This window comes from Saprolegnia diclina (genome assembly GCF_000281045.1).
Source record: "Saprolegnia diclina VS20 unplaced genomic scaffold supercont1.18, whole genome shotgun sequence".
Classification (NCBI taxonomy): Eukaryota; Oomycota; class Saprolegniomycetes; order Saprolegniales; family Saprolegniaceae; genus Saprolegnia; species Saprolegnia diclina.
In genome coordinates this window covers 222,608-248,716 of record NW_008246085.1, presented here as the reverse complement: position 1 = coordinate 248,716, position 26,109 = coordinate 222,608, and the positions used below count along the sequence as shown (strand labels likewise).

At 59.6% G+C, this 26,109-nt stretch overlaps 13 protein-coding genes across 17 annotated transcripts in view; 5 read left to right on the top strand and 8 right to left on the bottom strand.

The window, feature by feature from the left end:
- Positions 1 to 1,925, top strand: part of SDRG_06577 (hypothetical protein) — a gene marked incomplete at both ends in the record, with an annotated part of 3,220 nt that extends 1,295 nt beyond the window's left edge. Inside the window, 2 exons of the mRNA XM_008612363.1 lie at positions 28 to 705; positions 755 to 1,925. Coding sequence (XP_008610585.1) covers positions 28 to 705; positions 755 to 1,925 — 1,849 coding nt within the window. The remainder of the gene's footprint in view (positions 1 to 27; positions 706 to 754) is intronic.
- A 200-nt stretch (positions 1,926 to 2,125) lies between these two features.
- SDRG_06576 (hypothetical protein) lies at positions 2,126 to 3,324 on the top strand (the record flags this gene model as incomplete). Its single annotated transcript, XM_008612362.1, has 3 exons — positions 2,126 to 2,336; positions 2,388 to 2,672; positions 2,720 to 3,324. 3 exons carry the CDS (start codon positions 2,126 to 2,128, stop codon positions 3,322 to 3,324), a joined length of 1,101 nt encoding a protein of 366 aa, XP_008610584.1.
- Positions 3,325 to 3,355: 31 nt separating this feature from the next.
- Positions 3,356 to 5,923, bottom strand: SDRG_06575 (hypothetical protein; the record flags this gene model as incomplete). Its single annotated transcript, XM_008612361.1, has 2 exons — positions 3,356 to 5,835; positions 5,878 to 5,923. 2 exons carry the CDS (start codon positions 5,921 to 5,923, stop codon positions 3,356 to 3,358), a joined length of 2,526 nt encoding a protein of 841 aa, XP_008610583.1.
- Positions 5,924 to 6,091: 168 nt separating this feature from the next.
- SDRG_06574 (hypothetical protein) lies at positions 6,092 to 6,717 on the bottom strand. Its single transcript, XM_008612360.1, has one exon. It carries the CDS (start codon positions 6,692 to 6,694, stop codon positions 6,320 to 6,322), a length of 375 nt encoding a protein of 124 aa, XP_008610582.1. The 5' UTR covers positions 6,695 to 6,717; the 3' UTR covers positions 6,092 to 6,319.
- A 555-nt stretch (positions 6,718 to 7,272) lies between these two features.
- SDRG_06573 lies at positions 7,273 to 11,065 on the top strand (the record flags this gene model as incomplete). 2 transcript variants are annotated; one of them, XM_008612358.1, is made up of 12 exons in its annotated part: positions 7,280 to 7,908; positions 7,958 to 8,065; positions 8,107 to 8,164; positions 8,211 to 8,275; positions 8,333 to 8,618; positions 8,663 to 8,940; positions 8,990 to 9,283; positions 9,328 to 9,471; positions 9,519 to 9,679; positions 9,724 to 10,136; positions 10,185 to 10,638; positions 10,691 to 10,950. In XM_008612358.1, exons 1-12 carry the CDS (start codon positions 7,280 to 7,282, stop codon positions 10,948 to 10,950), a joined length of 3,150 nt encoding a protein of 1,049 aa, XP_008610580.1. The 2 variants fall into 2 exon arrangements, with proteins under 2 accessions (XP_008610581.1, XP_008610580.1); XM_008612359.1 differs by having other exon boundaries at positions 7,273 to 7,908; positions 7,958 to 8,164; positions 10,691 to 11,065.
- On the bottom strand, positions 11,001 to 12,364 carry SDRG_06572 (hypothetical protein). Of its 3 annotated transcripts, none has more exons than XM_008612355.1 (3): positions 11,801 to 12,364; positions 11,439 to 11,744; positions 11,001 to 11,395 (listed from the first exon to the last, which is right to left on the bottom strand). In XM_008612355.1, the coding sequence occupies exons 1-3, from the start codon at positions 12,335 to 12,337 to the stop codon at positions 11,036 to 11,038; spliced, it is 1,203 nt and encodes a 400-aa protein (XP_008610577.1). In that variant the 5' UTR covers positions 12,338 to 12,364; the 3' UTR covers positions 11,001 to 11,035. The 3 variants fall into 3 exon arrangements, with proteins under 3 accessions (XP_008610577.1, XP_008610578.1, XP_008610579.1); XM_008612356.1 differs by having other exon boundaries at positions 11,451 to 11,744; XM_008612357.1 differs by having other exon boundaries at positions 11,001 to 11,744.
- Positions 12,365 to 13,324: 960 nt separating this feature from the next.
- Positions 13,325 to 15,090, bottom strand: SDRG_06571. Of its 2 annotated transcripts, XM_008612354.1 has the most exons (4): positions 14,420 to 15,090; positions 14,285 to 14,374; positions 13,937 to 14,236; positions 13,325 to 13,887 (listed from the first exon to the last, which is right to left on the bottom strand). In XM_008612354.1, exons 1-4 carry the CDS (start codon positions 14,777 to 14,779, stop codon positions 13,519 to 13,521), a joined length of 1,119 nt encoding a protein of 372 aa, XP_008610576.1. In that variant the 5' UTR covers positions 14,780 to 15,090; the 3' UTR covers positions 13,325 to 13,518. The 2 variants fall into 2 exon arrangements, with proteins under 2 accessions (XP_008610576.1, XP_008610575.1); XM_008612353.1 differs by having other exon boundaries at positions 14,285 to 15,090.
- Positions 15,091 to 16,237: 1,147 nt separating this feature from the next.
- SDRG_06570 (hypothetical protein) lies at positions 16,238 to 17,553 on the top strand. The gene is made up of 3 exons (XM_008612352.1): positions 16,238 to 16,744; positions 16,801 to 17,094; positions 17,143 to 17,553. The coding sequence occupies exons 1-3, from the start codon at positions 16,313 to 16,315 to the stop codon at positions 17,503 to 17,505; spliced, it is 1,089 nt and encodes a 362-aa protein (XP_008610574.1). The 5' UTR covers positions 16,238 to 16,312; the 3' UTR covers positions 17,506 to 17,553.
- Positions 17,554 to 17,993: 440 nt separating this feature from the next.
- On the top strand, positions 17,994 to 19,177 carry SDRG_06569 (hypothetical protein). The gene is made up of 4 exons (XM_008612351.1): positions 17,994 to 18,189; positions 18,264 to 18,361; positions 18,413 to 18,619; positions 18,674 to 19,177. Exons 1-4 carry the CDS (start codon positions 18,084 to 18,086, stop codon positions 19,106 to 19,108), a joined length of 846 nt encoding a protein of 281 aa, XP_008610573.1. The 5' UTR covers positions 17,994 to 18,083; the 3' UTR covers positions 19,109 to 19,177.
- A 114-nt stretch (positions 19,178 to 19,291) lies between these two features.
- On the bottom strand, positions 19,292 to 19,579 carry SDRG_06568 (hypothetical protein). Its single transcript, XM_008612350.1, has one exon. The coding sequence runs from the start codon at positions 19,552 to 19,554 to the stop codon at positions 19,363 to 19,365; it is 192 nt and encodes a 63-aa protein (XP_008610572.1). The 5' UTR covers positions 19,555 to 19,579; the 3' UTR covers positions 19,292 to 19,362.
- A 380-nt stretch (positions 19,580 to 19,959) lies between these two features.
- SDRG_06567 (hypothetical protein) lies at positions 19,960 to 22,477 on the bottom strand. The gene is made up of 2 exons (XM_008612349.1): positions 21,863 to 22,477; positions 19,960 to 21,818 (listed from the first exon to the last, which is right to left on the bottom strand). Exons 1-2 carry the CDS (start codon positions 22,451 to 22,453, stop codon positions 20,013 to 20,015), a joined length of 2,397 nt encoding a protein of 798 aa, XP_008610571.1. The 5' UTR covers positions 22,454 to 22,477; the 3' UTR covers positions 19,960 to 20,012.
- Positions 22,478 to 22,742: 265 nt separating this feature from the next.
- On the bottom strand, positions 22,743 to 24,861 carry SDRG_06566 (hypothetical protein; the record flags this gene model as incomplete). The annotated part of the gene is made up of 13 exons (XM_008612348.1): positions 22,743 to 22,873; positions 22,920 to 23,049; positions 23,102 to 23,314; positions 23,356 to 23,479; positions 23,525 to 23,692; positions 23,734 to 23,868; positions 23,911 to 23,976; positions 24,027 to 24,070; positions 24,113 to 24,207; positions 24,257 to 24,270; positions 24,323 to 24,555; positions 24,600 to 24,767; positions 24,814 to 24,861. The coding sequence occupies 13 exons, from the start codon at positions 24,859 to 24,861 to the stop codon at positions 22,743 to 22,745; spliced, it is 1,569 nt and encodes a 522-aa protein (XP_008610570.1).
- Positions 24,862 to 24,915: 54 nt separating this feature from the next.
- SDRG_06565 (hypothetical protein) lies at positions 24,916 to 26,046 on the bottom strand (the record flags this gene model as incomplete). The annotated part of the gene is made up of 1 exon (XM_008612347.1): positions 24,916 to 26,046. The coding sequence occupies one exon, from the start codon at positions 26,044 to 26,046 to the stop codon at positions 24,916 to 24,918; it is 1,131 nt and encodes a 376-aa protein (XP_008610569.1).
- Positions 26,047 to 26,109: the final 63 nt, after the last annotated feature.

Here is a 26,109-nt window from a genome sequence, read left to right as displayed (position 1 = left end):
GGCGCCTGTCTTTGCCACGGCGGGCAGAAGCGACGCCCGTCTGGAGGAGGAAGTGCCGACGGAAGTCATTGATGTTAGCAGCAAAACGCAAGATTCATCTGAAAAGGCACCACTGTCGACAAGGCCGCGCAGCAACAGCACGATGGACAAGGCGTCGTTCACGCCCGACATTTCGCAGGCACTGGCCCGCATGGCCACAGCACCCGGGTTTGGCTCGGCACGCAAGGCCCCGGTCAAATCAGCGGATCCGCCCAAGGAAGCCAAACAGAGCAGCAGCACGCACCCATCGGCGCCACCGAGCGTCGCGCCACCAGCACCGTCCCATGCGGCGGAAGATGCACTCTGGAAGCTCATCCGCGAGTTTGATCGGACCTTGCAGCAGCTGCGCGCGACCCCGCGCTTGGACCTTGCTGCGCACGAGACGCTCTTTTGTGACGTGCGACGCAAGGGACGTGCAATGTCCGACGGCGTTCAGGAGCTCGACGAAAGATTTCATGTGACTGAAGCCGATGTCGCTCGTGTCGTCACGCAGAGCAAGACCGTGCGCGACGAGATCGACGAAGCCAACCGGCTGCAAGTGTTCGCAGACCCGGCGACGGACCCCCTCGATGCGCGGTCCTTGGCCACGTACGACGAGCTACAGCAAAAGTTTTGTGGCGTCAATGAGACGTGCGTCAGTCTCTCGGCCCGCCTCGCACATCTCGGGTAATTGGTCGCTGTGTTCTGACGGACTACATCTGATCGATTGCGCTAGCTCCAGTCGTCCGAGCGACGTGCTGCATGCGCTCAAGCAAAGCTACGACCGCTCCAAGGAGCAGTACAACCATGCGCTGGATCTGGCTGGCCACATGGACAAGCTCACGGCCGTCGCTTCACCGGCAGTAGCGCCCTCGATGTTGCTTGCGCTGCGCCAGGAAGACGCGAGTGTCTCCGATCTCGATAAGGTCTTTGGCACCCTCCGTGTCTGTGCACCTCGGCTCGTTTCGACATCGCTTTTGCCGCCAGCGTCGACCAAGCCGGCCGCCAAGCCCCTCCGCGTCCGTAGTTCGCTCCTTTCGACAGCTACACTGACGGTTCCCGCGCCACCAAAGACGCCACGAGGCCACCTCTCGTTCCAAGCACCGGCTCCAATGCCGACGATACAGACAAGAAGAGAAGATCCGCTAAGTGAGACGTGTCCCGATGACGCGTCCTCGCCACCCGGCGGCAACAGCCCCACCTCGTCGATCCCATCGACGCCGACAAGAAACAAGTCGTCCAAGCCAATCAAGGTGGCGACGTTGCCGTTTTCGCTGTCGCCCAAGGCCAAGGCCCCGTCGCCGCTGCAGCGCCCCACGCCGATTGCGATCCCGCCCCGTGTCTCGGAGCCTGAGAGCGACGAGTCGCCCCGCGCGCGCAAGATGTCGCTGGGCGCTCGCACGCCGCCGCCGTCGGTGCTCGGGCGACCACCGACACCCAAGCTGGCCGCGCGGAAGACGGCATACGCCACGGACGTCAAGTCGCGACCGATCATGTCGCCGCTGTCGCTGGACCCGCCCAACTACCTCGGACGTCTCGAGAGTTTCTGCGCTATGTACGCCCCGGGGCACGTGATTGCACAGAGCGCGATGGAGCGGCTCTTGCGCGACCACGCGGGGCGGGAGAACGAACTGTTTCTCCACCTTTTACGACAGTTTGTGCGCAGAGACGCGACCGAAAGCGACGGGCACGCGTACGTGACCCGGGGCGCGCTTCCGCCGCCTCCGACCGTCAACTACAAGGCGCTTCTGACCGCGTTTTACGCCAAGCACAACCCCGCCAAGCTCCCCGAAGTCGACGAACTCCTCGCCAAGTACCAAGGCAACGAAGCACGGCTCTTCAAGAGCCTCCAGCTCAAGTACAGTACGGCAAACGCTGCATCGCGCCCGACGTACGTCCCAGCGTAGTGTCAAGCATCCTGCAGCGTCCGCCTTTATATGCTCGCTGTCTCTAAGCTATGATGATCGAGCTCTTCTGTTTTGACTTATAACTTCAAGTGCTCAAAATGGAGCCAAATTTCCCGCCATAAATGGTTTTGAATTATTGGAAGTCTTGTTTATCCGGATTTTGCGTCGTCGTATCCGGATTCTCGGACGCCAAAAACGCGATGGCGCTGCCCCGGCTCGTGGAGGAGATCGAGATCATTAGTGCGTCCTTGGGGCGCCACGAGTTCCACCCGATGGAGCAGCAGAAGCCCATCTACGTCACGGAGCTCAACGCGCCCAAGCCCGACCGCGCGGCCGAGGCGCGCCGCAAGACTGGCGACGAGTTCTGGGCCGAGTTCCGAGACACGGCGGCGGCGCTCGGCGACTTGGACGGTACGATGACGCCGCCGAGACAAGGATGAGCTCATGGCGGTGGCAACGTAGAGATCACGCACTACTCGACGACGTTTGAGAGTCTTGAGAAGAAGTGCAAGGCGCTCCAAGTGCAAATGGCCGGCATGTCCAAGCAGCTGCACACGCGCAAGTCGGATTTGTACCTTGACTCGCGCATCAACGAGCGTCAAGAGCAGAAGGAGCAAGAGTGGGAAGGCCAAATGCAAGCGGGTCGCGCCGAACTCGAGCATCTGGAGACGAAGCTCGCAAAGGTGCAAGAGGACATTGAGAGCCTCGAGACGGACATTCGCGACGGCGAAGCGCGGGCTGCCATCGGTACTACGCGAGATACCTCGTAGCATGTGCTCATGTACATCGTGTAGACCCGTCACTCTTGATGGACGAGAACGAGACGCTTGAAGAGATCTTGCTGCTGCGGGCCGAGGAGAAGAAGGACCTCCTCGCGGCCCTCGCCGCCCTCAAACGCCAGCGCGACGAGCACGTCCTCGAGTCCGAGAAGGTTCAGACGTCCCAGTCTGCAGAGCTGGAGCGCTTGAAGCTGGAGCGCGACAGCCTCAAGAAGACCATCTTGGCGTACGAAGAGCCAATGGCCGACGACGCGAGCATGGATCGACCAACGGTCGAGGCCCGCGCCGCCGCCCTCGCCGACGCGCTGGGGCAGTGGCAAACCAAGCTCGAGATCGAGACGGCGTCCGTAACAGCGCTCAAGGCCCAGATGCAGCGCCTCGTCGAGACGCAGGCCGCGAACGGCACGCCCGGTACCCCTCACCACACGTGTGCGGTCGTGCTCCAGCTCTTGTATGCCAACAACGGCGAGATGAGCAAGACACAGCTGCAGGCCGAGGCGGCGGCCACCGGCTGCGACGACGCACACGTCGTCCGCGCCATTTACGCGCTCGTCGGGAAGAGCCTCGTGCACATCGATCGGTCGCTAGCCGAAGGCATCGTCACGTCCATGTTATTGTAATCGCAGTTGCCTCCTCCTATTTCCAATTTGCTCAAGGGAAGAGGTACGCCTTGGTCGCGACTTCGTAGCCGGCGAGGAGCGACGGCCCAAACGCGGTGATTAGGTCATAGATATGGTCCACGGGTTGTCCCAAGGCCGCCGTGCGCTGCGCATAAGCCTCCAGCGTGCTCGCGACATTTGCCCAAATGGCTTGCTCGGCCGCGAGCGCGAGCGTGCGGTCTCTCCAGCTCGCGCGGCCAAGCGGCAGTTCGGACGGCGGCGTCGGCGGGCTGTACGCGTCGAGACCCGCGCTGGTCTCCATCCACAAGACGTACGCGGCGGCCGATATGTTGTTGGTCTTGTGCGGCAGGGCGAGCGACGCAGGAGCCCGCGAGAGCACGTGGTGCCACACGTTGCTCGGCCGCACCTTGTCGAGGCGCGCGTCGCGAAAGATGCGGTCGTTCTCGAGGAAGAGGACGTGCTTCATGGCCCGAAACTCCTCGAACACGAGGCCGTGGAGCGGCCGGACGCGGCTCAAGAACGCTTCGAGCTGCGCCATGTCGTTGACCAAGCGGCACTTGCCATGGTCGTTGAGCGGCCGGACGAGCGCAATGTGCCGCGCAAACGCCGAGAGGAGCCGGTTGCAGAACGCATCGAGACACGTCGTCGCGATCGTCGCGCCGTCGAGGCCGAGGCGGCCAAAGTGCTCGGTCAAGAGCACGTTGAAGACGGAGGTCAACTCGACCATGAAGCGGTCGGTGGTGACGTTCGAGACAAAGCTCTCATCGTGCATGCTTGCGAAAATGCTTTCGCAGCGCGTTGCGAGAACGTCCAAGTACGCACTCAGCAGACGCTGCGAGAGCCGCTCGAGGGGCTCGCGAAGCGACGCGAGCGGGCCCGCAATGGCCTCGGCCACGCCTTCGCTTTTGTTGATCGGCAGCTCGAGAAGCGCGTCGTCGAGCTGGTGGCAGAGGTGCAGCAGTGCCATGTTGTGGGCGTGGGCAACCGTGCGGGCCGACGTCGGTGGCAGCGCTAACGCCGACGCGCCAGCATGCGCGGTGGACGCAATGTTGGCGCAAAACTGCTCGACCGCGCGACGCACGCCATGCAGCACCATACACACAACGACGGGGTCGTCGCCGCCCGCGTCGACTTCGACCGAAAGGATCTTGAGCAGCGTGTGCATGTCACTGCGGCTTGGCGGCGACGGGTGGTACCCGTTCGACTGCGGAAACATCATTGTGATCGGATGCAAAAGGCGGTCGCCCGATCGCTCTTGGAACTTGGTGGCAATCGCTTGGAACGCATCGAGGAGCTCGGCTTGCATCGAGTTTATCGGCAGCGCCATGGCGCGGTGGGGACGCCCGGCGTCGGCCAACAAGAGCCGCGCCGTCGTCGCAGCCCACGCCGTCACGATGCGGAGAGCCTCGGCGCGGAGCCGCGGGTAGTGGCCAATCAGCACGCTCTTCACGCTCAGCCGGTATTCCATGGCCTTCTTGAAGAGCTCCGAGAGGAGCGCACAGCCAATGTCCCAAAAGGTCAAGACGAGCGACGGCTCGTCCGGCTGCACAACCGCATCGAAGAAGCACGCTTTGGTCGACCCGCCGCTCGGCAGCTTGACAAGGACACGCTGTAGGTGCCACACTTGCAGCGCGTACGACGAGAGCAAATCGAGAACGTTCTGCGCTGCGATCCACGCGTCGGCCGCCTTGGCATCGCCGTCGTTGGTCGTCGTCGCCATGTGGCTTTCCTTGAGCATGTTCGTGGCTTTGGTTTCGAAGTCGTGGAGTACTTCGTTGACGCAGGCTTGGACTGTCTCGGAGAACGTGTCGAGTCCGAGCTGGTAGAGGACTTGGAGCGTGCTTGCAATTGCTGTCTGGTCGGTCGACGACATGCCAATCTTGAGCGTCGTCTTCATTTGCTTGACCAAGTGGGCTCGGAGCTTGCGAAGATGGGGCACTTCGGGGGCCACGAGCGAGAGGCTTTGAAAGCGCGACGCGTCTTGACTCGACTGCAACAAGAGCTCGGCTTCGTAGAGTGCGAGTGACGCTTTGGAGCACGCAGCGTAGTAGTCGGCGTCGTCGGCCGGCGCAGCAAACACGATGGGCGACAGCGCGCGCAGCCCAAGCGCCAGCGTCTGGAAGCGGAGGAGACGCTGGACGATCGAGCTACACGTGTCTACATTGCGCAGCTGCTGGATCGTGCGCGAGAGCACGCGCCGGACCTTTTGCACGTCGTTGTCCATGCGGTCGATTGCATGTTTAACGTCCGTGACGTCGCTGTGCAGTGTCGTGACGTGCTGCTTGAGCCCATCGACGGACCCAACTTGGCGCAGAAGCTCCATGTGCGACGCGCTTACGTACGTTTCGATGGACGAGTCAATGTGCTGGATCGCGACCGATAGCTTTTGCAGAAACTCTTCCGACCCGCTCGAGGCGCTCGCGTCTTTTGTGGGCTTGGCGTCAGATGCGATGATCGCACTCGCGATCTCCGTCACGGGTACCTCGGGCGCGACAAAGACCTTGAGCTCGTCTACACAGCAGCCGTGAGCTCTAGCCCATCGCTATCGGCTACCGTCGGCGCGGAGCTTGGCGACGACGTCCTCCATGGTCAGCGTCATCGTGGCAACAAAATCGTATCCGATTTGACAGTGCAATCTCCAAACCTTTCTAGCTAAATATCTAAATCTATGCAAAATGAGAGGTATGCATTTATACAGAAGGCAATGGCGGTTCAAGCCGACGGACGACCTGAGAGCCGACCCCATCTTGGTCATCGCCACAGAGCACATGCGTTTGTCAAGGCGCCTAACTGCTAGAGATAAAGTACGCAAGAGACTCTCGTACATCAAGTGCTCCGATAAGGTGACTGTGGGTAATGCATCAATCAGCGGCAAACAGCATTCGATGCTTGGACGATATGAACATGATCGTGTTGCTGCTGTGGTCGAGAGTACTTGCAGAGGAATTGATCACGGCGAGTGGCAATGCTATAGATATCAAGGTAGAAAGCTGGCTTACGCGTCCGAGCGCTTCAAGCGGGTATCGCAAATGACGCGGAGCGACTCTTGGGCGCGCTGGTTCCAGAGAAGCGCTTCTTCTTCGGCCTCAAAGAGGTTGCGCGCTTCTTCGTCGCTCGCAAGCTGGAGCTTGGCCATCTCGTCGAGCTGCTCGTCTTCGGTCTTGTCGAGGCCAGGGAGGCTGTCGATGACGTCGTTGGTCTTCTTGGCCGTGAGCAAGAGGTCGCGCGCGAGGCCCTTGACGCGCTCACGCTGCTCCTTGACCTCCTCGGGCGACGCGTCCTTGGCGATCGACGGCAGCAGCCGCAGCGCGTTGAACATGTCGAGCGCCATTTGGTCGACGCATTGCTGCAGCTCCGAGACCTTGTCCATGGCCGCAAACCCTTGGACTCGACTTTTGACCAATCATCGCTCGATGCAGGAATTGTAGCCAATCACACGCGTTATTGAAACCCAGCCAATCCCAGTCCACACTCGGGACACCAACTCACGGCGCGAAAGCTCGCTCGCAGCTCCGCGATGGCGCGTGGTGAAGCGCCCAAGGTACCACGTACTACATAGTAGAGTCCCGTCCACATATTCAAAGCAGAATCTTCCAAGAGCAAAGCCACCTTGGCCACTGCAGCCCCACTGTGTTTACGCAGCCATCCAAGAGTGGCTCGTGACCTCGGACATCACGCTTACTTCCACAGCTTGAAGTACTTCTCTTCACGCCGAGTGGACCCCACCTTTCCTGGCACAGATCCAGATCTATTAGATCTAGACCTAGATCTAGACGGGCCATGGGTCTGACCACAATGTGTGCCACCGCGTTGGTCCTGCCTCGACGAGCAGATCGTGGCCGCGTCTTGCTGGCGTTGATCGGCGGATTTAGGATGATCACCGTCGTCGGTCGCCAGAGCAACTTCAACCGCCGGTATGAAAACCTCCAAGTTCTGATAGTATAAAGTCTCGGGGATGGCCGGTAACTCCTTGCAATCTTCCATACACGGTGGTGACATGGACGAGTTCATCCACTGCTGCGACGTGCTCCTCGTGAATGGCAGCGCGGGGTCCGCGGCCCAGCGAGAGGCGCACGACCGCCTCCTCCGCTTCCAGATGGACCCGACGTCGTGGCAGCTCGTGCTTCGCGTGCTCATGTCCTCGGCCGCCGGCGCGTCGGTCTCGGAGGCGGCGCTTTTCATTGCGGCGCGGCTGCTCCGAAGCGCCATTCCGGTGCTGGACGCACCGGACCAAGTCCATGTGCGCGATAACTTGCTGCAGTTTCTGATCGCCGACCGACCGCGGACGTCGGCGTCGGTGCGTCCTGTCGAGCGGCTCGTGTGCCTCGCGCTCGCGAGCGCCGTCGTCCAGATCCAGCAAGATTGGCCGTCGTGGAAGGAGCGTCTGCACAGCACGCTCTTGGCAAACCAAGCGTCGCCACACGGGCTGCTGCTCTTGCTCGAGGTGCTCGCGGGCATTCCTGGTGAGATCTACTCGCAGTGCTCGCTCGCCGAGTCCGTGCCCCAGGTCGCCACGATGGTCCAAGCCTTTCAGAAGGACGCAATCCACGTGCTGCATCTTGTTCGGGACACGCTCATCTCCATGTACCGTTTGCATATCGCTCGTCGTCTGCAAAGTTGACGTCCCTTGCAGGCCGGATGCTGCGTTCGTCGCGCTCACGTGTCTCCAAAACTGGGGCCACGACGTCATGCCCGTGGTTGAGATTGAGTTTGGGCTCTGCTCGGTCGACTTGAGCGAAGGGTGCGTGCCGCAATGTGGCGCTACGACTACCCTTCCTGTAGGCAGCTCTTTGACCTGCTCATCGATCTCATGATCACGCCCAAACAAGACGTCTCCCAGGTACTTACGTCTCCTCCTCCCACTCCGATGCTCACAGTACGCCCAGCTAGCCGCCGAGATCATTGCCGACACGCTCTCCCACACCAACTCGTCGCCAGCGCTCGGCAACATGTACAGGACCCTCGACATCATCTTGTGCGCTGCGGTGTATAAACATGGAATGACTAGTCCTGCACAGCGCTACGAGCGAGAAGCGACGCTCGTCGTCCGCGTCGCCAAGCGCATTCTCTCGACCAAACCCGTCTTGCTCAACGCGATCCACGCGCTCTCGGCCAAAGAGGCGTCCGAAGACGCGTTCATGGACGACCCGTCGCTCGAGGCTGCCATCACCGTCGCGCGCGGATTGGCCAAAGTCGCGTCAGTCATTGCCTTTGCGCATTCGCACTGCGTGTTTGCCGGCGGCTGGTGCGCGGCGATTCGGCAGGCCGAGGCGTGCGCCCCCGATGTTGTCGAGGTAGACACTGTCGAGGTACTTGACGGGCGCTCTCATGGGCGTAGGCGTACCTCGCGTACCTGGTCCTCTGCACGTCCTTTCCGGACGCGACCGTGACGGAAGAGACGCTCGAGTTTTGGTTCTTTGTGTTTGAGATGAAGAAGCGCTGGAACGACATTCCGTCGCTCTCGTCGTGGAGTGACTTTGTACCGACGGCGCTTCCCGTTGTGCAAGAGGTCGTCGTGCTTCTTATTCTCAAGTGCCAGTACCCGCCGTGGTTTTTCACGACCAAGAGCCTCACGTCCGACCACCCGGCCATCGACGCGACACGGGACCTCCGCCGGTGCGCGTCTCGTCCGTGGAGCTCGAGCCCAATGTCTCTGGGCGCGTAGATACATTGGCGACACCCTCCTCAACATCTTTGCCAATTGGCCGGATGTGGACGGCCGGCTCGGCAGCTACGTGTGCTTGGAGACCGTGGTCGGCCTCATGACGACCTCCAACGACCTTCCGCAAGTCGACGCGCTCCTCTTCGTGCTCGACTACATGGTGGAGCTCTTTGATTTTGACGACGTGGACACCGAGAGCGACGGCTTGTTCAACGCCGTGCAAACGCTCTGGGAGTCGGCGCTCGCGGTGTTTCCTTCGTTCCCAGACCACCCGCTGCTCATGCAAGGCATGTGCCGGTACAGCCATTTGTGTTTTGATCGTCGCGGCACATGTGACGTAGGCTCATCAGCTCGCTCGTCGTTTCGATGCAGTTTGACGATACGTACTACCAACTGGTCACGAGCGTGCTCGCCAAGGGCCTTGCGTCGCCGGTCGTGTGCGCGCCGGCCGCCAAGGCGCTTCTCAAACTCAACAACGCACTCACGTAGTCGTCTGCGTGCCATCTTGCTGAATACAGGAGATGCTATGTAGGAAATCCAAGGCCACGCCGGCGACAAAAGCCGCGTGCATCCAGCTGCTCTTGAGCGCCATCGACCGTCCAGACGTCCTCGCCACGCTCTTTGCCGCCGCGCCCGCGTACGGAGACTTCTTGGAGGCGCTCCTGCGCCTTGGCATGGGCTTTTCCGAGACTGGTACGTCTCTGTCCATACGTCGAAAGTCGGCGACGTTGGATTAGACTACATGGCGGTCATCAACTGCGCGTTTCCGCGCATCCTCAGTGCCCTTCGTCAAATGACAAGAGAGTCGAATGCTCTCGAAGTCGAGGCCGTGCTCTACCTCTTGTCGCGCGGCCTCCACGGCATCCGCCAAGCCAGCATGCGCGACGCCTTCGTTGTCGAGCACTGGCCGCTCATCCGGCACATTACGATCGACCTCTTTGCGCACAGCGGGCGCGTCCGGGAGCTCGCCATCCAAGTGTTTACATCGATCCTCCCGGCGTCGAGCCGCAACGACGTTGTCCTCGACATTCTCGAGACGTGCGTCCGATGGCATCGCGCGTACGCGGCGCCCTATGTGCTCAAATGCATCGGCACGTTCGCGCAGTCGTGCCCGCCGAGCCTCACGCCGCATTTGGCCTCCGTGTTCGACGTACGACGCCTTGGTTCCATGACGTTGTCGTCCTCAAGCGCTATGTAGAACATCTTTCAGTCGCTTTCGGAGAAGCTCCAGTACGACCTCAGCGCGCCGCTCGAGGCGATGCAACGTCATATGCTCGAGCGCTTCAAGGTCGCCAAAGACGACTTGGGCGCCGAGACTACGCTGTACTTTCAAATGCTACGTGACGCGCTCGCGACGCTGCCCGACTTGGTGGGTCGACCGCCCCTCTTTCTCGAGGTCCTCAAGCTAGCGTGCGTCCTCTTCTCGATCGAACACCAGCTTCCAGATGTGACGGACGCGCTCTGCAGCTTCTTCATCGACGCGCTCAGCACCGACGCTGTCGACGTCGACGCCTTCAAGATGATTGCGTCCGTCCTCGTCGACACGATGCTCCGGCTCCTCGCCGCGACGCCGATCTCATCCAAGAAGCGCGGTCTCCTCAACCTCCTGTACCAAGCGCTGCAGGCCGCGAACACCCGCATCGCCATCCGAGGTACATTTTCGTTATCTTAAGGATAGATGGATACGTATATGCTGGTGCGTAGAGGCATTTGGCGCGGCGCTGCACCACGCACTCGTGGTGACGCGCGTCTTTCCGTCCGTGGCACCGGCCGATGCGCTCCTGCTGTCGCAGATGCTCCTCGGTACGCGCGAGAAGCGCAAGTTTCAAGTGCTTGCGACAACCACCGCGACGTACTTGCAGGGTCTCGGGGCCGCGCCGTGGCTCACACCGACGCTGCACGTCACCAGCCCCCGTAGCCCGACGCCCTTGGCGCTCAACGAGTTCATCGACGTCATGAACTAAGACGCCGCGTTGTCTACTACACTACGATCACCGAGATGCCACACTTCGATCCCAGAGAGGCGACTAAGATCACACAGATAATGTACTAATTCAGGTCCAAGCATTTGAAGCGCGACGAGAGGAGGTGGTTGACGCGCACTTCGTTCTCGGTCGATCGCTTCATAAAGACCGCATAGTCGTGGCTCGCGCTGCTCGGCGGCGTGTCGAGTGCCACTTGCGAGTAGCCGCGTAGCCGGCACGTTCCCGGCGCATTCGGCATCGGCTCAAAGCACCACCACGTTGCCACGTGTTCGGCGATCTTGTGCTGCAGCGTCTCGTCGTAGAGGATGCTGCGGTGCATGAGGAAGACGCGGTCGCCGTCGTTGACGAGCTGCATGCAGATGCGCCGCCGGATGCCGCCCCACGGAAAGGTCGCAAGCACCACGTCCTTGCCGTAAAAATGGGCCTACATCGCAAGTGAGCGCGGGACTCGAGAGAGATGGACGCACAACAGGAAGTACCTCGCGGCCTTCGCCCGTCGTCGTCGAGAAGGCGTCGTAGATGGTCCGTGCAATGTCCGCGTAATGGCCCTCGATGACGCCGTACTTGCGCTGCTCGAGGAACGCAATGTGTTGGTTGGTGTCATCGAGCACAAAGTTGAACATGCCGACGGAGGACGACGACGCAAAGCGGCTAAAGAGGTCCGGCGTCACTTTTTCCCGCTGGAATTCAGCGAGCGCGAGCACGTGTTGGTCGCGGTGCATGTTTGAGAGCGTGTGCAGCTGCCATGGATCCCGCTTCGGATCGATGATCATCTACTCATGCAAGGTCGAAATAAGACCAAGGCGATGGAAAGAGGAGGTCGACGTACGTCGCCTTCGTAGCGACGCCACGAGAGGCTCTTGAAGAGCACGGCCTTCTCGACCTGCTCGACGACTTGGTTGAAGAGCGACGTGCGCGTCGCAATGGCCTCCTGCACCCGGCCCCGCTCGACAAGTGCGTTCGACTTGCACTCGGACATGGTGCTCGACTTGCGCTTGCGCTCGGCTTGCGCAGCCGAGAGCGTCTCGAGCAACGTCGTCGCGTTCTGCTTGAGCTCGTCAATCTCGGACTGGAACTTTTCCTTGCTCTGCTGCTTGCGAATGCGGTCCTTGAGGAGTCGCTCTTCGCGCTGCGATGGCGTCTCGTTGAGCTGCGCGAGCGACTTTTTGCGGCGCCGTTTGCAGCACGCTGACGTTGGCGCGGTCTTGGTCATGGGCGAGAGGAGGCTCATCATGAGCCCGGCTCCGGTTGCGTCTGCGAAGCGCTGCCGCTCGTCATGGACCTTGGGCCCGCGCGTCGGGCTCGAGATGATATCGTAGAGCATTGCCGCGTCGGCGGCCGAGATGTCGCCGAGCTGCTCGGCCATGGGAGAGGGCAATATCGAAAATAGCTGCTGTCGCATCTAAATATGTGGCATCCGGATGTTTAGTCGCGTTACAGGGCTGGCGGTAGGGCAGTCTGATTTGGGTGCACCTGGTCAAGGTGACCGAATTGCATCTGCTTGCAGTACCTGCCCTCTGTGTACTACACGTATACAGTACGAGGCCTGGGACATCATGGATCGCCAGCTAGAATAGCCGGAGTGCTGGCTTGTGTACCGGTACCGCGGTACCGCGTATCGACGAGACATGCCAGTGTGATCGCGTTGCATCTCGTCGGCTGCAACAGCCTGTGCCGTGCCACGGTGGCCAGAACGTGTTTGGTATACCCTGGCGGGACCGTCGCAAGCCACTGTGGGCGTTCCGAAGCCGGAGGTTCCTTCCGAAGTCGTCAGCAATTGGCCCCTGGTATGACCAGGTTTTACAGCGACCGAGACAGCTTGTCTTGCGGATCACATACGCGCTGCATCCTATTCCTTCCTGTCCGACCGAATGAAGTCGCGCGGGCTGGCGACAGTCTCAATAGCACAGAGAAATAATCCGCGGTGCTTCTTCCTTGAGGTTAGCGAGGGATCCATTGCACGACGTTTATATGAGTTCTTGCTAGCGTCATGAAGACGATGGTACCTGCATGATATCCCCCTGCTCTGGATCCTGCAACTTGAGGAAGCATGGATCACGATCGTCCGTCGCATGGTGTTTGTCGAAATGACTCATGTTGGATCCTTCAACTTGCCTTGCCGCTGGGCTAGGCTATCACTCGCCCACGGCGCGTGATGCCGCGAGGAATAATCTCCGTTGGCCACGTCATCGGTCCACAACATAGAGCTCCAACGCAACCGTGATCAACGTATACGTTCGACCTGTCATCGCTACATGCGTCCGCTGCGTCGTCGCGCACAGTAGGACACAACGCATCACCGAACGAAGCAAGAGGCTGGCGTATTACACGACGCGTTCTCTTCAGTTTTGCGACGAGAATGCTGTTTCTTTGTCATCTTAGACCTTCGTACGAGACCAGGCGACCAGAATAATGATTTCTTAGTCTTCTTCTTAGCGTCTCAGTCGACAACACACGGGCGTGGTGCGGACGGCCACTCCATGGACGAGATGCGGTACAGCGCCCAGGCCAGGAACCTACCACAAGGAAGTACATTGTATGCTGGTACTATTTGATCATTAAGCAGTGGAAGCGGGCGGCAAGGTACCGGTTCGTCCATTCCTCGTTCTCGACCGTCCGTCGCATGAAGAGCCCGTAGTCTTTGCTCGAATTGGCCGGCGTCGTCGCGACGGAGCACTGGTCGTAGTTGCGCAGCGTGCACATGGGCAGCCCAGACGGCGTGTCGGGCATGCGCTCAAAGACCCACCACGAGGCCACGTGCTCGGGCACGTTGTGTTGCAGCGTCTCGTCGTAGAGGATGCTCCGATGCATGAGGAAGACGCGGTCGCCGTCGACAACGCGCTGGAGACACAGCCGCCGCACGACGCCGCCCCACGGAAACGACGAGATGACGAGGTCGTCGCCAAAAAACTCGACCTAGCGTCATCCATATATGAGCGCCACCGACGATGGAAGAGGTTCGTACCGAACGATTCTCGCCAGACGTGGACGCGAGGCCGTTAAATATGGAGTTGGCGAGTGCGCGATAGTCAGCCTGGAAGACGGCGTACTTGCGGACCTCCATGTACGCAATGTCTTGGCCTCGCTCGTCGAGCACGAGGTTGATCATGTCTTCGGTAGCGGACCGCGGAAACTTGCTGAATAAGGTCGGCGTCAGCTTCTGCGACTGGTACTGTGCGATCGCGCGAATATGCTGGGCGCGCTGGACCGGGTTCGAGGCGAGCGTGTGCATCTGCCACGGATCTCGCTTCGGGTCAATGATCATCTACACGGCGCGTATGAGTAAACTGGGACTTTGAAAAAGGAGGAGGACCTCGCCCTCGGCCTGTCGCCACGTCATGTTTTTGTACAGAACGGCCTTCTCGATGAGGTGGACGACTTCGTTGAAGAGCGTGTTGCGCGTCTGCATCGCGTGGGCAAAGCGCTGCTTCTCGTCGAGTGCCCGTACCTTCCACGCCGCATCGTGCACGATTGCGCGCTTCCGATGATGCGCCAGCACGAGCTGCTGCTCGAGCACGCCGACGGTTTGCTGGAGGTCATCAATCTCGGTCTGAAAACGCTCCTTGCTGTGCTGCTTGCGCAGGCGGTCCTTGAGGAGCCGCTGCTCGCGCTGTACCGGCGTCTCGTTGAGCTGCGCGGCCGACTTGCGCCGCTTGCGCTTCCGCGTCGGCTTGACCTTGGCCGGCATCTTGGTGCTAGGACGCATCGAGCCGTCCGTGGACGACGACCTCGGGCTGCTGATGATGTCGCGGAGCATCGAGGCCTCTTCCTCCGAGATGCTGCTGAACATCGGTCGTCGCTCGGCCATGAATGTGAAAAATGTCAACTAACGGCGTATCCGGCGGTAATCGGGATTTCAAACGTCCGTATAAATGGCGCCCTGTCTAATCTTGACGGACTCCGCGACACAAGTGATCACGTCGTCGACCTGCTGGGTCTTCTCTGGATGCAGGATTCCGCAGCGCGATGCCTCTTCAGGCTATCACAGCTCTCGAGGCTGCGCTGCCATCGAAAGACGCAGCCGACACAAACGATTACTGTACCGGAACACACCACGTGCAAACTGGGTATTCCAAGCACTGTCGGTTCGCCAAGCGGTTGCGTGGCAGAGGCTGTAGCTGGCAGAGGTCGCTGGCAAGCGGCGACAAGCCGTCCACGACCGCTGCGCGGCAGCTTGCGGCGGCTTGCGGCGAGGAGGCCACTTTTCTCCGACGGCGCGCGTTCGATCGCACCCATAACTTCGAATTCAATCAATGGTGCAGTTGGTTATGGGTGTGATGATGCTGGCAATTGTTCGGCAACAACCCATCGGTGACGACGGAGGACGCTTGTTGCACTCACCGACCCCTTCTATACTAACGTTATGGGTGTTTCGCGCCTGCAAGGAGTCGAAACGGACTTTTCAAGAGAAGGCGGCTCGGCGAAACCAACGACTGGTCGGCAGAGCCTAGCATTCTAGTTTTCGCTCTCCGCTAAGCAACCCGCCACGCCTCACCCGAGGTGCAGCGGTAATGCAGGCCTCGCGCCCTTTTTCCCCCTGAGCGAAAAGCCACGTGAAAGATGAGCTCGCGCTGTGTGGTCGGTGCCGACAAACGTGGGGCACCGTCCGTGCTCGAGCGAGGTCATGGAGGACGGAATGCCATCGCGCGCGTGCGTCCGAACTCGCTCCGAACTCGCTCTGTACGATCCATGAACGCTTACCACCTCACAAGGCAGCCCCTTCCAATATATCCTGCATTCGTGGGCAAGCGACATAATACAGGATCAGGTTGCAGTCGCAAGCCTGTGACGTGACGTCGTCGTGCAGCGAAGCTAGACGCGAGCATGCGACGATAGACCACACACGACGTGTACCGGTAGCCGGCCAAGGTGGGCACTTTGGTGGGCTCTTGATTCCCTCTGTCGTTGGAGTCAAGCATTCGACCGAGGAGGACGAAGTTCAGGCACGCATTTCTGAGCGTCAAGCGCGAGGCGCGAGGTGACGAGACTGCTGCGATATTGTTGCATTCTCCACTGACGACACGTTGTTGCCATCGATGGAAGCTGGAGATGCACAGCCTTTCTTGCACGGCTTCTGTTGGCACTTCAACACAGGCGGGTGCATTCTGGAAACAGTGCATCATTGCGTTCCAGTGTTTGCCACGATGACACGCTGGACGTTGCCATAACAACCGTTATAACAATTTATGATGCTGTTACGTAGAAGCGTCTGAGTACCGAAGTTCGAAGCTGAGCATGGTCGAGTGAGCAGATGCCATTTGCCGTTGGTGATTTGGCCATCGCCTCGCGCCGCCGCCCGACTGATTGTGCTGTGTGACACGATCGCATTGAGCCTCCTGCCATGGTGATCACAGTGGCCAAAGCTGCGCTGCCAGAAGATCTCGCGCTGATGTCCCACGACTATGAGAAGCTGCGCCCGCCGCACGACGCTCGCCCGGCGATGGCAGAGCCGTCCAAGGCAGTCTCACCCGACCGCGAAGAGCGCTTGCGCAAAGACCGGCTCCGGAAGCGCTTGAGCAAGGAAAAGTTCCAGAACGAGCTCAACCATCTCCATCGCACGGCCATTGCGCTCGAATACCAGCTCAGTGCGGTGCAAAAGAAGCGGCTCGTCGATGCCGAGACCAACGCGCGGTGGAGGCAGCGCGCCATCGAGGAGAAGGCGCGGCTCCGCGACGCCTACGCAACAGGACAAGCGCTCTATCGCGAGCTCGTGAGCCAAATGGAGAAAGCCGTCATCTTCAAGAGCATTTGTGGGCCCACGTCCGATACGATGGTATGGGCATCCCATGCATTGAGGTCTCTGCATGCGCTCATGCAGTGCGTACATAGATGTTCCTCGACCCACGCCGTGACCCATGGAGCCTTCACACACTCTGCAAGGACCCGGACCAGCAAGAGCACACGCTGCGAAGTATCGCCCTGTACCAGTCGTGCAAGATCACCCCCGAGCTTTTCGCGAAGCTCCCCGGGCCGCGCGATGGCAGCTACAACCTTGTGCTCGACGAGACCGACCAGCATGTCTCGTACGTCGAGCTCTTCAAGCACGGGACCTTTGCGGCACATCACGAAGATATCGCCCGGGCGCTGCACCGCTACTGCTTGACCGCCCACGAAGGCAAGCAGGTACACCCTGCGTAAGGGTAAAGGTCGAGCTTCACCATGCTCTTGTAGGTTCGCTGTGTTGACGGCACGCTGGCACTGACCGTGTTTACGGACAAGCGGCGGCATTACGTCGTCAACTTGGTGCGCGAGAGCGATCAGCGCATGATTCTCACACATCGCACGTTGATTTACGACGACGTGAACGGCCGCATGGCGCACGAGAGCATTGCGGGGTGGTGGGTCTGTGAACGGCTGCCCAGCCTGGACGGCCATACGCCCCGTAGTGCGATGCGTTGCTACGCGCAAGCTTGCATCGATGTCAACACGGAGCTCTCGGTCCAAGCCTACACCTCGTATTTGGTCAATGCGGCGAAAGAGGACGTTGGCATGAACCAAGCGCTGGCCCAGTTCCACATCCTCTCTCTTACATAATCTAAGCGCTACTTGGTAATATTTATATACACTAGACGACATTCCTACTCTTCGCACACCGTTCACGCCCGTGTGGGCGAGTTATAGTACATCACAACCAAGAGGTTAGGGTCGACCTTCATTCCTCGCATCTCGACGGTTCGGGCAGTTGAGAATTGACTCGGCTAACGTTAGGCCACCTCGTGGCATTGTGGCATTGAGGAAATTTCAGGGCAAGAGAGAGAGATGCGAATTCATCTTGTTCGGTAAGGTGACTCTCCGTCCGTCGTTTGCGCAGGCTCCCATTTGGTTGCTTGGTTTGTCCACAAGGTTTCATTGAACGTGCGCTTGGATGCCAGCTGAGCGGTAAAATCCGGAATATACATGCATAAAGAACTTGAAAATCATTCGCTGCGGTAGAGAAGCTCAAAAATAAATGCATTTTAGGCGCAGAGCTTAAATTGCCAAGCGCGTCAACTTTCGATGGACGTCGGTCCGGATACAGCATACTGAAATCAAATGCAAGCGGAATGTCCGGATAAGGAAGCGCACTACTGGCCAGCAAGCCATTCGCATTGCTCAACCCTTCTCGAAAGAATATGGCCCAAGCTGTCGCTGTCGCTCTTAAAGCCCTCAACCAACTCGCCTTCGCCGGCGCCGCCGTCGCTGGCGCTGCCTTCGTCGCCGACAAGTGCATCATTGATGGTACGTTGATCCGCCGTGGCCGTACTTGCGGCGTCAATCCGAGGCGAAATGCTCATCTTGGCGCAATGTTCTAGTCGATGGCGGTGAGCGCGCTGTGATCTTCAACCGCTTCAAGGGTCTTTTGCCCATCAGCAAGGGCGAGGGCTCGCACTTCATCATTCCGTTCGTCGAGGTGCGCCTCGTGCAAGCGCTTGTGCCATCATGCTCATGCTACGTTATGTAGGAACCCACGATCATCGATGTCCGCACGAAGGCCCACGAAATCCCGTGCAGCACGGGTACGAAGGACTTGCAGACAGTCAACATCCGCCTGCGTGTGATGTCGCACCCTGATGTCGACCACCTCCCGACGATCTACAAGGAGCTCGGCACGGAGTACAACGAGCGTATCTTGCCCTCGATCGGCAACGAAGTCCTCAAGGGCGTTGTCGTACGTACTTTTTCTCAGTGCATTTGCATGGCACTCATCCACTGCTTTGTGTAGGCGCAATTCAACGCCGACCAGCTCTTGACGTCGCGTGAGAAGGTCTCGGGTCAGATTTCGGAGGAGCTCGCTGCCCGCGCGGCGCAGTTCAACCTCAAGTTGGACGATGTGGCCATTACGCACTTGACGTACGGCAAGGAGTTCACGGAGGCCGTCGAGCAGAAGCAGGTCGCCTTCCAGGAAGCCGAGCGCTCCAAGTTTGTTGTCATGAAGGCCGAGCAGGAGCGTCAGGCCGCCATCATCCGCGCCGAGGGTGAATCCGAGGCCGCCAAGTTGGTCTCGGAGGCTGTTGCCAAGAGCGGCTCAGGCTTCATTGAAGTCCAGCGTATCGACGCCGCCAAGGAAATCGCCGAGGCCCTCTCCAAGTCGCGCAACGTGTCGTACCTCCCCAACAGCAACGGCGGTGGCATCTTGCTCGGCTTGAACACCGAGTAAACGCAGGAGTAGATGAAAAACCAAGGCTTGTTCAAAGTAGTCGTAATACACAGTCCCCTTTTGACAGTCTTATGATGCCACGGCTCCCTTGTCAGCGCCACTGACATCCTCCGGTCGCATCAAGCCATGCCAGGGCTGTCGCCGTGCATTGACCACATGCTCAAGCTGCAACCGACAACCAAAGGAGGCACGTAGATAATTCATGAATAACAATCGTTTAGTAGTAGTAGTTTCACACGGTCGGTTCTCGCGGCTTAGTTGGCGGCGGGCTGGTTCTGGGCCTGGGCGAGCGCCTGCTGCGCCTCCCATTCCTTCTGCCGCACGACGTTGCGCGTGTACATGACGTTGAAGCCGCGCGTGATGTCGTAGAGGCCAAAGGCCGTCGCGCCGAGGAGGCCCGTGACCACAGCCTTGTGCACGACGTCGAGTACCTTGCTGCCGGCCATTGCTTCGTCAGTGGAGTTTTTTTATGGCGAAACTCGGCGAAGTACCAAGTGGCCGCCCGTCGTTTTCATTGGTCAAAAAGCGTCGCGACGGCGCGACAGCCCATTGGCTGTTTTTTGTAACGCGCGTGTTTTTTCCACATCCCTCTAACAATCGATATTCAACCGCATGCGATACTAGAGGTTTTTGACTGCTGCCAGAAGATCGCCCGCGCTGACGACGTCGGCGGCCTTCGACGCGCCCCGCCTCGTTGCAAACCATCCGTGAATCAAGAGAACCAGAGTCTGGTGCGCCTTTTCGTCGCTAAATAACGCGTTTTACGCAGGGTTGGCCCGGCCCACGACGCGTTGCACTTGCTTGCAACGTGCACTTTTACGCGCCAAACACCACCCACGACCAGCGACGCTTTCCACGCTCTTAATTATGTGCTCTATAATCAAAAGACAATATAACACGCTTCTCATGATTTAACTTGGGACATGGTTCCATAGTAGGACGGGCGCTTTGTGGCGTTCCGCGGTTGCTTCGTCTCGGGCACCGTCGAGAGCATTGCCGCGGTGACGTCAATGTGCTCGGTGGACTTGCGCGTCGAGTAGACAACGAGCAGCGTCCCGAGGATGACCGTCAAACCGCCAACGATCGTGAGCGCATGCGGCACATCGGCCGTGCCCGAGAGCAGCGAGAAGAGCGTCGCCACGATAGGCTCCAGGAGCATCGTCACCGAGATCACGAGCGGCGGAAAGTACCGCATCGCACTGATGAAACCCATTGTGCCGAGACCCGAGCAAACGACAACGATGAGGACCTCGGTGCCAAAGTGGTGGACCCACCCAAAGAGGCCAATCCGTGGGTCGGTTGAGACGTCAAACTCGACGCCGAGTGCGCACAGCAGCGGTAAAATGAGCACCCACGCAGTGGTAAAGAGGTAGGCAACAAAGACCCACACGCCGAGCTTCTCGCGCAAGACTTTGGCATTCACGAGGTAGAAGACGCCACCGATAGCGCCCGCAAGCGCGACCACATCGCCACGCAGCGTCGGCTCGATCACTCTCGACAGCGAAGTTGGCGACGACGCGGCGTCGCTGTCCATGGTGGTGAGCGCGCCGCCGAGCGCACCGAGAATGGCGCCGGACGACTCGAGCGCCGCGACGGGCTGCCCGAGAAAGCACTTGCCAAAGACGATGAGCACCGAGTGGCAATTGCTAAAGATGTAGGCGTGGCCCACCGACGTGTGGTCGAGCGCCCAAAAGAACGTGGCGTTGTACGTCAAGTACGAGAGAATGCATACGATGGCCTCGAAGAGAGCTTGACGCGGCGACGGCAGCGTCGGCCAGCCGTCGTGGACGACCGAGATGACCGCGAGGATGCTAAAGACGATGGACGAGCCAAACGCGCGCCAAAACATCTTGAGAAAGGGCGAGATGCCGCTGAGTGTTTGAAGCGCGGCGCCTTGGGCCGAGACACTGAGTAGCGCGGTGAGGAGGATGAGGTACCCGATACGTGGGACCTGCTTTTGCACTGTGAGTCGCACGGCGATCGCCCCGTCGCCTGTCGTCGCTTCGAGAGCCACGTCGACAACGTCGGATGGGAGTTGGGAGCGCCGCCGCATGGGCCCGTCGGGCACAGCCAGCACAAAATTCGATGCCGTCGACTGCTGAATCAAGAACGCGCTCTTTGAAGGACTTGATGTCGTTGGCGACGCTACCTCCGGCAGCGGAATCGATACCGAGAGCTCGTTGTGTGGTGATGACGTGACGTGAGTGGCCAGCGCGCACTCGTGGACCTTGAGGCTCAGGCGCGGGAGAAGCGGCGACGTGGCCGTGACGCGCGTCGTAGGCACGTCGACGACAAAGCCTTGGAAGGCCCCACGCGCTGTCTCGGACGCGTGCGACGACGGTGAGCTGCCGACGGAGAGGAGAACGCTCTTGCGCGGCTTTTGAGGCGAGAGGAGCGCGGGAAATGTAAACGGCGAGAGCGTCGCCGCGAGGTTGAATTCGACCGCGTGCAGCAGCTCGTCGTCCGAGTCGACGCCAAACCAGTTACAATGCTCGGTCGTGGGCATGACTTTGAGGCTGCGAAAGCCAAAGGCAAGCGCCTCGGGCAGCGAGAGCGCGCCAGCACCGTGGAGAAGGTTCTCGAGCACCACAAAGATCTTTGGTGAGACTATGTAGAGCCCTGCATCAACCCCGTTGTAGGACGCCAAGTCCCGGCCAATGCGAACGTTGGTGCTGCCGTTGGCCCGCGGCGACGCCACTTGCACGCGCACCTACAGCAACGCAATCAGATGACGGCAAAACCCACGCAGTGTACGGTGGTCGAATGCATGCGCTGGGCCATGTCCATGCGCGTCTCGGAGAGCATGCAAACGCTGTGCGTTGTCTGATAGAACGCAAGAAAGCGCTCGATCACGTCTTTGTCAAAGACGCGGTCGGGGGCGTGTATGAGGAACGGACCGGACAAGAGGTGTCGGCCCGCCAGAATGGTCTCGGGCACCGACTCGAGCACGGATGGCGGGAGCTCGAGGTACTCGAGGTGCAAACACGCAGCGACGGGCGACTGCTCCACGTGTGCGCGGACCTCAGGCTGGTTGGCAGAAACGGCGAGCACAACACGCGTGATACCTGCCAGCAGGAGCTGCGACAGCGCGTGCTCCAGTATCGTTCGCCGCTGTAGTTGCTGCAGAGCGTAGGGGACGCCGTAGAAGGTCGTCTTGCCCGACGTGAGCACGTAGGCCGCCAGTGCCGAGGCACCGGTCCAGTCGCCGTCTGCCTCGCTCTCCAGCACGACGGCTTGCAGCGTCGAATGTCGGTCGCCACGAATCCCGTCGACGAGCTCGTCGTACGAGATGCCTGCGAGCGAGCTCGCGCGCTCGAGGTCCACGGCGAAGACCGTCGCGTCCATAGCCACTCGGTTCGAAAAAGTGGCAGCTCGGAAATGGGCATCCATTCGCGCACCAATCAGATGCGAGAACGCCCGATCCAAACGGCGCGAGGAGGCGCGCCTCAGGATGTGGCGAGATTGCGATGTGGACAACTGGAAATCGAATCCAGATTTTTGACCAACTTTGTTTCTTGTATAAAGACAGTGGATGGCGTTGCAGGGGTCTATAAGCTCGACCCGTAGAGAGATTTTGGCGCCAGCCTCATTTTGGTTATCACACCCGCAAAGTGATCCTGGCACGTAAGAGTCGCTAACACGAGCCAAACTTGTTGTGCCACGTCTCGTACTTACGTAGAAACTGGTGTGCGGACGGCTTGGTCTTTTCCAGCGCGAGCTGAATGTCGTGCGGCTGGACCTTGTCGAGCAGACCTTGCCAGTTGTCTAACCCGAGTTATAACATCGTACCCAACGCTTTGCGCCCGTCTACCGTGTTGTTCGTGACGCGTTTGGTTGCTCCCCCCGCTGGCTTCCATGGTCTCGAGCTTGTCCATGAGCCGGCGCACGGGGGCCATGCACGCTTCTTTGGCAACGAGCTTGATGTCGGCGCCCGAGTAGCCCTACACGCAGCAGCACACTAGGTTCCAGTATGCCTCGCACTTTGCAAAGTACCTCCGTGCGAGACACCGTGTCGCTAAAGTCAAACTGTGGCGCAATGTACGGCGCCAAAAGCTCTTGAAACATACTTGCGCGCGCTTCGGCCGATGGGAGCCCAACCAAGACGCGCTTCTCGAGGCGCCGAAGCATCGCTGCGTCCAGTTCCCACGGTAAATTGCTTGCTGCGAGGACGAACACGACTTCGCTCGACTTGGCAAGACCATCCATCTGCGTTCGCTTTCACATGTTGTGTTCGAAGCCTTTCGTACCTGGATGAGGAGCTCTGTCTTCATGCGCCGGCTAGCTTCGTGCTCTTGCCCGCCGCTGGACTCGCCGCGCTGACCCATGATCGAGTCGATTTCGTCGAGAAAAATCGTCGACGGCGCATGATACCTAATCGGGTGTGATCTTAGAGGTAGAAGAAGGAACATGACGCACCGCGCGAGCTCAAAGAGCATGCGCACGAGCTTCTCCGAGTCGCCGCGGTACTTGCTCACGATCGACGAGCCCGATATGTTGAAGAAGGTCGTTTTGCACTCGGTCGCGACGGCTTTCGCCAGCATCGTCTTGCCGTTGCCCGGCGGGCCGTAGAGCAGAATACCGCACCTGCCTCGAATTATCAATTTAGTATCAAGTGGGGTCAATACCAGGGCGAGAGAAGGCCTTTAAAGAGCTGTGGGTATCGGATCGGCATGACCACCGCTTCCTTCAAAAGTCGCTTGGCGTCGGTGAGCCCCACCACATTGTCCCAGTGCACATTCGGGTTTTTCTGGAAAATCTCTCTACAAGCGACAATATATCGCAAATGGCAACAAGAGACGTACCGTGTGATGGTCTCGGCAAGCGGACGCAGCTCCGAGTCGTGCATAAAAGGCAGTGGTTTGAGAAGCCTAGATAGTTGCGTGCATGTATAGTATGGTGCGCCACACCACGCGCCTACCGGTCCTCCACAGAGTCTTCGTCCTCTTCGTCCGGCTTGGTGTCCTACGCCATCCATAACACCATAGCGCTGGAGGTTCGGCGCACGTTGGACTTCTTTATCGACTTGGTTGTACGCTGTGCCGGCTTCTGGCCCACCAAACCCAACGACGCAATGTTCTCCGGACTCGCTTCTTCCACTGCTACGTAGCGTCGACACTTTTGTTCGTCTCTCAAGGCTAATTTGACTACCTGGCTTGCCGCTCCTACAGAGTTGCATGTAAGGTATTTTGCATGGCGCGATCAGCGAGGTCATACGTGGTCGAGGACGCGCCAATGCAGTTGGAGACGGCTTTGAGCGCTGCGTTGTTCTCGACGCGCGCTTCGGTCGGCATATGTGGCGACGAGTAGCTGTTGCGCTTATTGCGCTTCTCGAGCGCCGCCTTCTTCTCGTTAAAGTGCGTGGCCTTGGCCTTCTCCTCGTCGCCGGTCGTGCGGCGTACGAGCTTTGGTTTCTTGGCAAATTTGAGCTCGTAAAAGTCTTCAAACTCCTAAACGCCGCATTCTTCGCACTGCAACAAAAGGACGTTTGTACTTGAACAATACGGAGCAAGTCAATGTTGTCGACCACCTCAAACTTGGAGAGCGCAATGCCGGCTTCTTGCTGGAGCTTCTCGGCGGTTTGGAGGTACCCGTTCTCGGTGCAGTACTGCAGCATGAGCACGAGCACATTCCGCTTCCTATCAATCGCCGTCTTCTCCACCTACGGGTCGTAGAACCACAGGACTCTCGACGTCGATGGCACCTACCGCCAAGCGGCTATCGTTCTGCGCCTTGAGCTGCAGCAGCGTCGACATAGCGTTGCGCCGTTTCGTAAGTTTAGGATTAAAAAATACAACTCTAAGATAGCACTACAGGACGAAGCGCTTGGGGTCAAATGGCTCGAGGTCGACGCTCGTGGCTTTGCCATTCAAAAGGAGCTCGGCCATGGCGAGGCCCGACCCCGTCGCATTCAGGAGGCCCCAGCAGCTGTGGCCCGACGAGACGTAGACGCCGTCTCGGAGCTTGCCCATGATGGGCGTGTAATCTTTTGTCTGCGGCAGATAGCACGCGTTCGTGGCTTGGATCGAGTTGTGGCTGTGGGTGCGACCGCTAAACTTGGAGAGGCCGTGCAGAATCTCGGCGATGGACGCGGCGTCCGGGACCACGTTTGCGGCGCTGGACGGGAGCGGCTGCGGCACGTGCGCGCCACAGACAAACGCCGTGCCGTTCGCGCGCGGTACAATCTCGAGCTCGTCTTCGCTGTTGGCGACGATGCCAAAGACCACGCGTGGGTCCCATGACGGCGTGTCGTCATCGCGCACAATGACGCTATGGATCTTGTGTGTCTGCGGCGGACTAATGTTGGGGTAGTCGCACTCGACCGAGAGAAGCTTTGGCGTCCACGGCCCCATCGCAAGCACGACTGCGTCCGCGTCGAGTCGGCGACCGTCGCTAAGGAGCACGTTGGCGCCATCGAGCGTCTGGACGCGGCCCTGGAGAAAGGTGCACTTGCCTGTCGACATGGCGCGGTCCATCATAAACTCGGTAAAGTCGCGAGGGTAGAGCTGCGCCATGGTCACATGCTCCGGGTCGGTTGTGCCCATTGGTGACGCCTTGAGCACGCTGCTGTCGGTGATCCAATTGGGCACAACGGCCGACTTGATGGCGATGTTGGCCTTGGGTTTCTTTGTCGACGGGTGGGGCTTGACGACACATGAGATGGCATCCACGACGCGGTAGCCGTAGTACAGAGCGCCGTCGTGCTTGGCAGCGAGCTCTTGATGGAGGCGGAAGCTCAGCCGACAGAGTTCATCGACATCTTCACCTTGGCACCAATCGGCCGCGAGGAAGCCGCCAGCCTTGCCGGAGGCCGCAGCCGCGACACCGATCTCGTCAACAACGACGACTTCAACGTCATCATTGGCGTCGCGGTTGGCGTGCGTGAGGAAGTAGGCGAGCGTGCAGCCGACAGCACCACCGCCACAGACGACAACCTTCATGGAGCTCGTCGGGCGCAAATCTTGATCTGACGACAAGTTCGCAAGAAATTAGTGTGTCCCACT

Bases quoted from the DNA above. Each gene is read 5' to 3' on its own strand.
- SDRG_06568 (XM_008612350.1), bottom strand. From the start codon at position 19,554: ATGGCCGGCAGCAAGGTACTCGACGTCGTGCACAAGGCTGTGGTCACG.
- SDRG_06570 (XM_008612352.1), top strand. From the start codon at position 16,313: ATGGTGATCACAGTGGCCAAAGCTGCGCTGCCAGAAGATCTCGCGCTG. The intron at 16,745-16,800 runs GTATGGGCATCC...GTGCGTACATAG, and splicing joins GGCCCACGTCCGATACGATG to ATGTTCCTCGACCCACGCCG. The intron at 17,095-17,142 runs GTACACCCTGCG...ATGCTCTTGTAG, and splicing joins CCGCCCACGAAGGCAAGCAG to GTTCGCTGTGTTGACGGCAC.
- SDRG_06569 (XM_008612351.1), top strand. From the start codon at position 18,084: ATGGCCCAAGCTGTCGCTGTCGCTCTTAAAGCCCTCAACCAACTCGCC. The intron at 18,190-18,263 runs GTACGTTGATCC...GCAATGTTCTAG, and splicing joins CGACAAGTGCATCATTGATG to TCGATGGCGGTGAGCGCGCT. The intron at 18,362-18,412 runs GTGCGCCTCGTG...TACGTTATGTAG, and splicing joins TCATCATTCCGTTCGTCGAG to GAACCCACGATCATCGATGT.
- SDRG_06567 (XM_008612349.1), bottom strand. From the start codon at position 22,453: ATGGACGCGACGGTCTTCGCCGTGGACCTCGAGCGCGCGAGCTCGCTC. The intron at 21,819-21,862 runs GTACACTGCGTG...GCGTTGCTGTAG, and splicing joins AGCGCATGCATTCGACCACC to GTGCGCGTGCAAGTGGCGTC.
- SDRG_06574 (XM_008612360.1), bottom strand. From the start codon at position 6,694: ATGGACAAGGTCTCGGAGCTGCAGCAATGCGTCGACCAAATGGCGCTC.
- SDRG_06572 (XM_008612355.1), bottom strand. From the start codon at position 12,337: ATGGCCGAGCAGCTCGGCGACATCTCGGCCGCCGACGCGGCAATGCTC. The intron at 11,745-11,800 runs GTACGTCGACCT...TTGCATGAGTAG, and splicing joins GGCGTCGCTACGAAGGCGAC to ATGATCATCGATCCGAAGCG. The intron at 11,396-11,438 runs GTGCGTCCATCT...CTTGCGATGTAG, and splicing joins GCCGCGAGGTACTTCCTGTT to GCCCATTTTTACGGCAAGGA.
- SDRG_06571 (XM_008612353.1), bottom strand. From the start codon at position 14,779: ATGGCCGAGCGACGACCGATGTTCAGCAGCATCTCGGAGGAAGAGGCC. The intron at 14,237-14,284 runs GTCCTCCTCCTT...CGCGCCGTGTAG, and splicing joins GGCGACAGGCCGAGGGCGAG to ATGATCATTGACCCGAAGCG. The intron at 13,888-13,936 runs GTACGAACCTCT...GGATGACGCTAG, and splicing joins CGTCTGGCGAGAATCGTTCG to GTCGAGTTTTTTGGCGACGA.